The 12,345-nt window shown below is 40.0% G+C and overlaps 1 protein-coding gene across 1 annotated transcript in view; it reads left to right on the top strand.

The window, feature by feature from the left end:
- Nucleotides 1–990: 990 nt before the first annotated feature.
- The window catches only part of septin9b (septin 9b), a 72,412-nt gene continuing 61,057 nt past the window's right edge, over nt 991–12,345 (top strand). The window contains exon 1 of the mRNA XM_061771604.1: nt 991–1,151. Within this exon, the coding sequence (XP_061627588.1) occupies nt 1,130–1,151 (22 nt within the window). The 5' untranslated portion in view covers nt 991–1,129. The remainder of the gene's footprint in view (nt 1,152–12,345) is intronic.

Here is a 12,345-nt window from a genome sequence, read left to right as displayed (position 1 = left end):
AAAGTCCACACAGCCCTGTTAAAAATATTTTTGTGATATTAAAAAAATAGAAAAGAGATCTTAAGAGTTTTTTTTTTTTTTTTTAAATACAAGCCATCACTTGATTTTTTTTAATTCATTTATTTGTTTGTTTTTTTCCTCTAACTTACAAGCTGGAGATACGAGCACTGTATTGCGGTAATCAACTCAATTCACATTGCAATACCAATTGGCAAACAGTGTACAATTCTTCAAAAAAGAGGCTTCAAGCTGTTTATTGCCAATCCCAGTTGAAGTTTAGTTTACTTTTAACTAAACATAAAACAATCAGTGACACATTGTGTATTTCAAAGAACCAAATAGCTTGGCCTTACAGTCTGCTAGTTTTATACTAAATAGCCACCATTTTGCAATGCTATAACCCTTTAAGAAACACAAACAGTCCAGCAAAATCTGTAAACAGACAGTACAACAGTACTATGTCATATATTCTTTATCCTTTGCAAAGAATGACTAACATTAATGCTGTACTGAAGAGCTGGGAGAAGTTGAGACGTCTCAATAAACAGTATATCTGTCTGTCGCATACCGCCCCCAGGTGACCAAGTCAGGCACACCAGAAAGAGCAGCACAATGGCCATTCAATTGATGCAGTGTGAAAAAAAACTGTTGAATTATTTTAAAATTTTAATATTATGAAGTGCTATTGTTTTCACTGAAATAAAAAAAAAAAAGCCTTTTTTTTGGGGGGGGGGGGTGAAAGGCTGGAGCAGATCATATCTCAAGGCACCACTGTATTTCTATACAAGCGGGTAAACAGTCAAGTTTCCATAAAATGTCATTTAAAAAAAAATCCACTGGCATACTATTAATATCAGGTTACCGAGGCTGTATCACTGTAATGAAAGCCCTCCTCTAAAACCTCCTACGTGTACATCACGGGGGGATTCCCCCCCCCCCCCCACTCCCCATCCCTTTAATAGGCGCGTGCTGTCTTGCATCCCAGCATCCTCACTGCACAGCCAATCAGCAAGCACGCATCCCGCTCTGTGTGTGGCACCGAGTCGCGCTCTAATTAGACCGTCGAGTTTGTGGAAAGTGAACAAGATTCGTTCCTTTGCTTCACGCATGCGAGTGGACAACAATTAGCATGAAGAAAACTCCAAATCCAGGTGAGGACATTTGCAAGTGTTTTATTTAATAGATGAAATGTGTGTGTGTGTGTGTGTGTGTGTGCATAGCAATGTGTTATTTGTGAAGCTTAGTTTATATTTTTTTACCTTATAGATTTATGTCTACAGTAAAGCCTTCTAAAGTTTATTCCAGTGTCTCTCTTTTGGGCTGGTTTTGGAGTGCAGTTGAGCATGAAGGCGCACCCTAGGGTGCACCTCTGGGTCCCCTGGCAATTCAAGTCAGATGTTCATTTCAGATGTCCTTTTTTTACCATGACCTTTTTTCTCTCTGTGGATGCACCAGCCCCCTCTGGGCTCTGCCCCCATTGTGCTCCACAGTGCTCTGCTATTGTTTATTTATTTATTTATATATTTTTTTGAGGAGTGGGGGGGGGGGGGGGGGGGGGGGGGGGGCTGTGTGCAGACACTCATTGTCAGCAGACACTTTTAGGTACACCTGCACAACCTAACATGGCATTTGTGGTAAAAGATTCAAAGTTGTCCTAATCTAATATTATTAAATGGGTCTTATATAATATGACATACAATATTCCATCATAATTATTTTTGGGGGTTATTTATAGTCATATTTGGCTTTGCATGTGACCTTGCCTTTGAAGGTTTGGATATTAAAAAGCTCTAATAATTATCCTGTGTTTTCTTTTCGATTTGTGAGTTCAATAAGCAAATGGAGGTGGTTGACATTTTCAAACAAAACAAGTTGTTTTTGGGGCCATTTAGTCATAATATCAGACCATATTGAGAATAATAATGAATTACACCAGTGTCTTGAGATACACGTGAGTCAACCGAGTGTTTTTTTTTTTTGAGGCAAGAGCGTTTTACAATAAGCAGCAGTTTGGCAAAAGTGAAAACATTTTTCAAAAAGATCAAGCTGTGTAATGCAACTCCCAATTGAAGTTTACTGTCAAACTAGACAGAAAACAATGAAGATTCAGTCTGCTAGTTGAATGCTAATGCTAATTAGCATCTATTGCGGTGCTGTAACCCTTTAAACAATGGATTGAACATAAACGGTGCCGCACCAAAATGTAGACAGACAATATAACAGTAGTCACAGTCATGTTTTATCTTCTGTGTAGAATGACTAACATTAGTGTCGTACAGCTGAGAGAGGAGTTGAGATGTCTCAAATAAGTGTTACTATTAAATTAACCCCACTTGAGTTGTAAGTAGGACGTGCCCCACTGTAATATGATTGACTACTGGATCCAAGCAGAACTGCCTAGAACTTAAGTAGGATCCATAATAATGCATCAATGAACAGTATATCCATCTATCTGTCTTATACCGCCCAAACGCAGGCACACCAGAAGGAGCGGCATTCAATTGATGAAGTGTGACAAAAATGTTTACTTTATTTTTTATTGATGTAATTGTCATCAATTTAATAAAAAAATATTTGTTTTACTTTTATGGTGGAGTTACTTTAAATCAACGGTGTAGATTTTTGCAAACTAGCATTTTTTGGGGGGGCTATTACATTATCAGATGAGGGCATAATGGGAAATGGTTATATAGCTGGAAAGCCCTCATCAAGGGTTTTAATTTGACGTATGAGTCGATATACTCGGTTATAAATTAAATTTTGGACCTAACAAGTGGTGGAGATTGACATTTAATGTTTTATGTTATTGGATCATCATTTGAGGATGTATTGGCAACATAGTTAGAAATCTGGAAAGCCCTCATCCAGGTCTTCAATATGAGGTATGACGATATGGTTTGTTAAAAGCAGATTTATGTATTTATTTTTAACAACAGATTTTAAACCAACGGTAGAAATTTCATGTTTGAGCAAATGAGCAAGTTTTTTTGGGCCAATGCGTCATAAAATGAGGGCATAGTGAAAATAGTTACATATCTGGAAAGCACTCATGAATGGCTTTTATTTGACATATGACTCGATATACTTTTTTGCAAATTCATTTTTGCCCTTGTTGAATGTAAAATTAAAGATAGGTCAAGAATAATCGCCACGAAAATCTACCTACTATACCTGGAGATGCTTTTATCGACATGTTTAGAGTTATTAAGTGGGTTCATTCCATTTTTGCCTGAGCCAAACAATGTAAATAGTGATTTTTAAGTGTTTTAAAGCAGATTTGTGAGCTCCGGTGTACATGTTACAGAACGACCTCTCTTCTGAGTCCCATCTGCGTGTATGTGGTCCCAACATTTGGGACCACAGAGGAAAGAGTCTTGGGAGGGGGGTGAAAAAACAAAACAAAATTAAAAAACAGCGTCACTCCGGATAAAACGGGCACAAGCAGACGCAAAGAGGGCACAATGAAATCCAGGCCCAGAGAATATTGCCCACTCATTCACGCACGTTTGGTGTGCAGTCACATGCAATAAATACACAGCAGCAGTGCGGGGCCTCAAGGAATCTCTTCTTGACCTTTTTAGGGAACATAAAGGTCAGAGAGGTGGTGAGTTTTGGGATGCGTTTTAGGAGACTCATCAGTAGCTGTCGGCTTGAGAAAAGAAGAACCGCAAAGAGTGTTTGAGTTGTCTCGGAGGTTCACTTTGATGGTTTGGATCACGCGCTAGATTGTGGCAAAGAGGAAGCATGAGACCAGAGGCGATGCGCTCGCTGTGAAGTCCTGCCAAGCAGGTTGGACGCTCAACGTCTTGACCGCAAGGCGTCAAATGTTCTCTCAAGAAAGAGCTTCGACAGCACAACTTTTATTGAATTGACTTATCTGATTTATTCAGTCGAATTGTGTTGCATTTAACATGTTTTAAAAATAAGTTTTATTTTGTATAATTCATTACATTTAAATGTAGTTGTTGTTCAATAAAAAAAATTATTGAATTGAGATTATGAGTATGAATTAAATTTGTTTTACTTTTAAAATACTTTGTTTTAAACTTATATTTACGAAGCATGAATTTTTAAAAAACTTTTATGAACTCTATTACATGTTTTATTGTTTTATTAATTGTTATTTCGGTTATTTTTATTTTTGCCAGTTTGCTCTAAAGGCACTGCAGGAGTGCATCAATGTCGTTGACTGGTTTCACGTTTTTAAAGAAGTACATTTTTATTAAAAATATTTGTATTTATTCTTAATATGTTTTTTTAATTCCGTTGTTCTACTATCTACTAAAGTACATTCTATTTTGGATCTGGTTTTTTTCAACTGAATTCACTGTATTGATTTGAAAAGATCTATAGATATTATTTTCTATTGGTTTTCACATTTTATTCTGCTTTTATAAATGCATGAAATAAAACTAACCATATTTAGGTGATAAATCTGTCTTGAATAACCTTTTAATAATTGCTTCGATTCGTTTTTGTGATGACGTGCGACTTTTTTTTTTTGCAGCATCACTTGTTGCTCGGCGGAATTCAAGGAGGGATGTAAACAGACAGGTCAAGTCAAAATGTTATTTCGAAACACAATTTCATACCTTTTTTTTTTCTTTCTCTCTCTTTTTATTTTTTATTTTTTATAAATCAAATCTCAATAAATAGACTGACCTGATCTCCACACTTGCTTTCCTCGAACACCAATCAAACTCTGCTGCGATGTTTTATGGGGAGGAGGTTGGACTTGACGAGCTAAATGGACTCGCGTTCCTCTCCACTTTCAATTCCAGCGACCCTGAATAAAACCGGGAGATTCGCCGGGTGAATGCACTGTTCCCTTTATTTATTTAATTTACTCCACCGTTATAACTTCGTACGCATGAGAGATCACAGTCGACTGCGTTATATCTTCTCATGGCCTGTCCTCATCTTTCAATACACTCCTTTGTTTTGTTGGACGTTTGCCCGCGGGAGCGTGTTATGAGGATTTATTCCATTTTGCAGGGGAGGGTTCTTGATGTTGACCTGCAGGTTCAAGTGAACACTGCAGCAAAAATAATGTGGCGACAGTGGAAAAGATATTTGCATGGAAAATTGACTCAAAGTTAGCTGCACTACTACGTGACGATGACTAAAGATATATATTGTAAAATATAATAAAAAACAAAACAATACAATATGACAATGGCCCAAACATTAGGTACACATGAGCAATCTAAAGACGTCCAGTGCAAGCATTGTATTAAAAATTCAGCTACTTTCACTTGAAAAATTGATGATTCAATCTAGGTGTATTAATTGATAAAAAATACTATAAATACAAAATGATTGTTAATCACATTTGATATATTTTGAAAATAACATTTAATATAGTAATTTATATATGTTTAGGTTTGAATAGAATATCCTTACTAAATATGAGTTTGTGATTATAATGAATTATATTAAGTTACAAAATAGAACTAACTGTAGTTGTGTCAGTTGGGAGGCACTATTGTTAACACACATGTATTCATACGAAATTATAATGAATTATATTTAGCAATTGTCTGCCTGAATTAAAAACAAACATTTGTTTCAAATTGAAAATAATGCTTATATTCTTTAAAATGTGTTTTAATCAAGATCCTTGCTTTACCATTCTATATGAATTAATATTTATGAATAATCATACAAGGTAATTTAAAGGTTAACTCAGTTCATAGACACTAATGCTAACACATACGCACATTAAAGAGTTTTGCTAACCAATACAGCAGTACCAAATCACGTTAACTCAGAGTTGTGTGTCAGGTTCACTTGAAATCCATTATAACACAATAATGACACTCACTTTTTGTTGAAAAAAGACTTTTAATAACCTTAATTGACGCGTAAAACTATTAAAGAGGAAGTTTGCAATGTTAAAACTGCCAGCAACTACCAGAGCAGTACCGGACGCAGAGGAGTCAATACAGCTCTTTATTTCTCTTCCACAATGTCTGCATTCTCTCGAGTGTGACTCACGCATTGGCCGTACGTTGCCACCACACGAGCGTTCTACTCCCTCCGATTTGATTCACCATCTCCAGTCAAGCTGCCAAAGCTAGACGGGTCGTATAATTCTTCTTATCACCTTAACCTCCCGTGCTTGAGCACATCCACCGGGATTAAGCTGCTCTTATCGGTCGGTCTGCTTTTGTCGGCCGCGAGTTCAAAAAGCTCATTGTGTTGCTGCTGTAGATACTTTAGCTCCATCCCTGCAAAAAAAGTTTCATTCATCCCCACTTGATAACTTTTTGCTCAGCTATTATCTCAATCCTCTCCGGCCCGCTGCAGGAAATGACACATCGTATTTGGTCGAGCTCTTATTAAGATAATATGATTCATACTGGGCTATGAACCATCCTTCCACTTTCTTTAGCGCTTCTCCTCATTAGAGTCACGGATGAGCAGGAGTCTATCCCAGCTGAGAGGCGGTGTACAGTCATCCCCCGCTAATCGCGGGGGGATAGACACAGGGCCACAGATAGCGAAAATCTGCGGCTGATTGACGGCCGTTATAATTGCATTGGGGGAAAAAAAAAAATATATATATTTTTAACCTGCAAAATTCTTGAATAAGCGGGGATAAACTGCTAATAAGCATTTTTAGGATTTAGGATCATGACTTCTTGTCCTTTTTCTATGAATTTCTAGATTTGTTTTATTTTTGTTTCTCTTCATCTATTGGTATTTTACTCAAGAGGCTAAAGAAACTGATGTGAGGATTAGACTGTCAGGACATTCCAAAGTGGGGTTAAATGTTCCATTGTGACTCAATGTGTGATTTGATGGTATGACATTGTTATGCCGCGACAACTAGCATTTATTTGCTCCAAAAAAATTAAAATACATACCGAGATACTCCCTTCCCATTAAAGATAAGATGTCAAACATTACAATGAACTAATCGCCTGTCCATTACCAAGTTTTATCTAGATTTGTACCGAAGTGTATTCTAGTTTTTTTATTTTATTTTCTATGACAATCAAATTTGCTTCTGCACAAGGTAACGATTCCCGACTGCTACTTTGAACGCCACACACATGGAGAATCCCTCTCAATCCGTCATAAAACGTCTCGTATATCCTCACAGCTTGAGTGCACACGCATGCAAATGCGAGTATGACATCATGTGCCACCGTGTCTAAAAATAGAGCGGGTGGGCGATGACGTTCCGACGTTTAAAAAAAAAAAAAAAAATAAAAATTGGGCGTGTAATTAACATGAGGATGAAAACAGGCCACGTCACTGCTGCTTAGCGTGACGAGCAGCCAGCCAGTCGTGAAGCACTTTGCTCATTAGACAAAACACCTGATGTTCCACGCAGATGCCATCGAAACGAGGGCGTCCTTGTTCCTCTGCATTTGTGTTTTTGCCCCAATTAACATCAACTTGAATGCGTGCTGTATGAAGTTATGAACATCAAAGTACTTTATCTCACCCTTTCACTTGGTGCGTTTGTCTCGAGCTTCTTCCGAATAAAATGCCTTGGGGGATTGGAAGACTGCACAATTTGTCGGATCTTTTTCATAGACTGCAGTTGTCTGGACAGAAACTTCAGATCAGATAGTGGACTTGCAGTATAGCGTCCCACTGGCAAAAACAGAACAGCGATAGTAACCAAAGACGTCAGCAGCAGCCAAATTTCCTCTAGAGAAGACCAAAGTAGAGGTGATTATGAGCCAAACAAGAAATTTAAAGAATGAGGTGTAGAATGTGAAGCTGTTGAAAAGAAAGAACAAGGCCATGGGTTCATCTCTGTGAATCATAAAATCATGGCCTTCAAGAAAAAACAAAATGGCCAAAGGACTGAAGACAGAAGCAAACAGATATACTGCGGTTCTAAATAATATTAATGGAAATAATGTATTATGATTAATTTTTGGCAAGCTCATTATGCATATACTTTGAAACTGAAAGCTGCCATAAATTTGGGTCGTTTCTCATTGCAGTCAAGTTGATCCACATTTGTAACAACAAGAATGGAAAACCTGGATGTCCAAATGCCAAAGGAACTTGAGAATGAACACCTGAAAGTTCCAATCCAATATGGAAGTTCTGGCATGGAAACGAAGATCGCGGTGGTCCGGGAACAACAGCAACATCGCGAACAAAGGGGAAAAAAAAGATCACTGCCCCGGGCGGAAAGAAGGAATTAGATCAGATGTAGCAGAAGCTGTGACCTTCAAAATGGGAGGAGCAGGAGAAACATCTGTCCAGAAACCTAACACCTAGTGTCGTACTGTGATATTTGAGGATAGTTCCAATACATCATACACATCGGAATAAAAAAAACCTCGTCTTCTTCGTGTTTTCACGTAGTCTCCCTCGGGTATTCAATCGGGTTCCGATGCGGTCACTGCCGAGGTCGAAGCATTTGATTCACTTCCTTGTCACGCTCATCAAACCATCTGTTGTGGACGTGCTCCACATGAGCAGAGATGACTGCAGAGCTTACTGTGCATGTGTGCGCGCCCCCGGGCACATGTGTCGAACTGCAGCGTGTGTGTGTGTTTTTGCATGTGTGTAGCTTGTCGGGGTCCAAGTGGTGGATTTGGACATCAGGGGCTTGGCATGCTGATTATAGAGCTCCGGAGCCACGAGGAGCCACAGGAACTCTCTCTTTCTTCTCTTTCTTTTTCCATCATCATCCCGTGTTCATTTTTGGGCACATTTGCAGAGTTGGAGGTGAAGGCGGTGGGGCCTCGTGCTGATGTGGCAATTTTTGTAGGCGCAAGCTAAACTTTGAGGTTTGGGATTACAAAAGTAAGACTCAAGATTGATGTGTGAACACTGACTTTTTTAATTAAAAGTGGTGAATTGCGATGGCGGCGTCAGCTCTGCGCAATTACAAAAAAATGGTTTTGATCACTGTTTGTTGGTTAGTTTGTTGTTTGATTATGCATAAACTATGCAACCGATTTTCGAGAAACTTTGCGGATGGGTGTCCCATGTGTCGAGCAAGGATCCATTTTTAACGACGATGCTCATGGAGGGGCAGTTTCTGACTTTCTGCTGTTACAGCCCACTTGCATTGGTGGCAAGTGTGGGCAGTGACCAAGCAAATTCATCAGATGGCGTTGCACCAACAGGGCTGGAATGGAACAGGAGGCTTTGCACGATCAAACAAGTCACATGGACATCTTTGGGATTATTCAGCCTTGGCAGAGGTCTGAACTGCTATTAGGTAACAACCAGTTGGCAACCGGTAGAGCACTGACCTAAATCATGACGCTACCACAAGCATCTTGGAATGTGTATCTCTCAAAATCTCATCGATTCATCCGGACTTACCGTGAAGATCGTTGAGAATCAACATTTACTTGGGTGAAGATCTTTTGAAATCAAAAACAGGGGTCTCAAAAGTATCGGGCTAATTGTGGCAAATTTTCTTGGCCCAGGGCAAAACGCTAAACATAAAGTGAAACCAAATATGTCCAACATTCAAAAGATCGGGCTTTTGCCTTCCTGTATTATAGTACTCACGATACGATCGTACGATAACTATTGTACGTCCTTCACTGGTGGTGAGTGAAAGCAGATACTGTGTATTGTGCATGGATATAATTTTTCTTTCCCTACATTGGATTTGTTTTACCAAATGTAATGGAGCAAAAAAATATCAGGGCAGCACGCCGTACAAGTGGTAAACACTTTTGCCTCACAGTCAAAAGTTCTGATTTTGTCTGGTGTTTGTCTGTGTGGTTTTCCGGCGGGTACCCCGGTTACCTCCCACATTCCCAAGTTAGCCTGTTATATTTATTGCGGAATCTAAATTGTCCGCAGGTGTGAATATGAGTACGAATGCTTGCTTGTCTACATGTGCCCGGCGATTCACAGGCGACTAGTATAGGGAATAGACTCTAGCTCACTCGTGGCCCTGAACAGGATTAGCACAAGAAATTGGTTGACTATCCATACATTGACATGGCAGGACATTTTTGTTTGGTTGTGTGCCGTGAGGATTTTTTGGTTGTTGTTGTTGTTTTTTTTTTTTGCTAAAGCGAAGGATGACAGCAATCAGTGATCGTTGTGAACCAACGCAAACTGGGCCTGTGACAATGTCCACAATGGTGTTGGCCTACTTTTCAATAACATACTCAATCTACTCAATCTTATAAGTGAGGTTTTACGCAGTCGTCTGCCAGCTCCGTTTTGCGTCTAATGGTTACCGTATGGCGCCAGAGAAATATGTCAGTTGCAGCACGGCCATGCTGTGATGAACCGACGCTCTGGCTCGACGGTCCAACTGACCTCATGGTGGGATTTCAATTGTCAGCAAAGTGGAAGAGAAGAGCCTATAGTTGTGGCTTAAAAAGATGCCGTTTTTTATCCCCCCCCGACTGGATTTGATTAGATATGCCGCGTGAGTGTGCACTGTGTTTGTATTGTGTGAGAGCGTGTAGCGAATAACAAGTTCATGAGTTGGTTATAATTTTGTATATTTCCCAGCATTGGCTCGTTGGGCTTCGGCGTAGACTGGACACGGTGCCAGCTGCTGACTCAACACAAGCAATGATGTGGCCTTTCTTCACCCTGCTGACTTGAGCCCTGAAATGTCTTTACTTGTTTCTGCGAAAGGCTGCTTGTAATTATCTTGGTTATCCATGTTTCTTCTTCAACATTCACAGTAAAGCTGTTGCGCATCAAGAACATACATGTTTCCTGTCATTATAATATAGAATATCAATGTTCCTTAACTCATTTACTGCCAGGCCTCCCAGTTAACATGGATATTTGACTTCTAAAGCCGTCAATGGCAGTGAATGTTTTTGTGGTCTCTACTTTAAGGCCTGCCGCACACCGAACAACGCGGCCGAAAGCATTTGTGTTTTTGCTCCAATTAACATCAACTTGAATGCATGGTGTATGAAGTTCAATGAACAACGCGGCCGAAACCAACTGAAATGTCGTGCAGTGCGTGGGGTCCAGCAACTAGTTTTCACGATTGGCTGACAGTTGGCCACTGGTTTTGTTGCGAGTCAGTCATTTGAATCGCTGGTGAACCATGTCGCAACATCCCAGATGTAACAGCCAATCAAAAATGCACATGAGCTTTCACGGAAAAAAATAAAATGTTTCCAGGTTTTAAGTTTAAGCGAGACCGGCCACCAAGCCATACCAAAACAGTATATATATTGTGTTTTACAATAATACTTACGTATATTGTTAACTTCTTGTGTACCAATTGCTGGAAACCAAAGTGCAGAGATTCTTTGTCACCAAAATGCACAGGTTTAGTCAGTGAATGGGGTGATCCATCATTGCCAAAACCCTCCCCCCCCCCCATTGTAAAAGTATCTGTCACAGAACTTTAATAAGGCCCACTATGATGGGGCTTGACACATTGCCATACAGTTGCCATTAATTTTGAAGCAAGCAAAATTGTTTCAGAGTGTGACTGAGTTTCTGTGTCCATCCATTTGATGTTTGGCTCTTTGTGCTGTGGTGGGTCTATTATTTATTATTCTTTTTGGCTTTTTTTTTTTTTTTTTTTACTCATGGTGTGGTCTATCCCTGGTTTTGACCCGAAATGTGGAATTGTGCAACTGTCGTCAGTCAGGTGGAAGGTCTGACTGGGAAATAGCGACAGAATCAGACCTCATTATTCTTGGATTACTCAGATGAGGTGCACTTACTTTCTGAATTGCATTTGGGCTTACTTTTGATGGTACGTCATGTTCAATTAGGAAAATGTCTCATCAAAAGCAATTCCAGATTGTGTATAAATCTGCCATAATAGCACCAAAAGGAATTGTGAAGCCAATGAAGAACTTGTTTCCTCATGGGAACACAGTCATGAGCGTACAGGGTCAGTTTCTAAATTTGGCTTTCAGTGGATGAGTGATGTGAAGAGTTTTGTCGTCGTCTGTACATGCCCCAGGTTGGATTTGGAGCAAACGAGGAGGACAGCGCCTCCGTTGCTCGCTCGCTCCCTCCCTCCCTCTCTTTCTTTTGGCAGCACGTGCGTGGCGGTGTATGGCGATGACGCGGAAGAGGGTTGCGGGGGGAGGTGAGCAGGGATCTTGCTCTGGTGAGGTCATCTGACGGTGGCTGGCTGCACTGCATCACGCTGCTCGTGCTCTTTCTTTCCTCATCAGATCCTGTACAAGTTTGGTTCTTAAAGCTGCTCTGTTCTGATCAAACGGTCTGTAGCAGAAATATGCGTTGTCCGTCTACTCCCAACATAGTGGGCTCTATTTTCGTTGACGACGTAACTGCGGTCGAGTGTAAAAACTGACGTTACTTGATTTCCGTGCAAACGCAAGGGTCGCTACGTGTGTTTGCCAATTTGGCTGACCGGTCTGTGCCAAGCTAGGCGTATCAGCG

This window comes from Phyllopteryx taeniolatus, chromosome 4, assembly GCF_024500385.1.
Source record: "Phyllopteryx taeniolatus isolate TA_2022b chromosome 4, UOR_Ptae_1.2, whole genome shotgun sequence".
Taxonomy (NCBI): Eukaryota; Metazoa; Chordata; class Actinopteri; order Syngnathiformes; family Syngnathidae; genus Phyllopteryx; species Phyllopteryx taeniolatus.
Note: the sequence above shows the minus strand (reverse complement) of the source record. Positions and strands in the feature narration are given on the sequence as shown.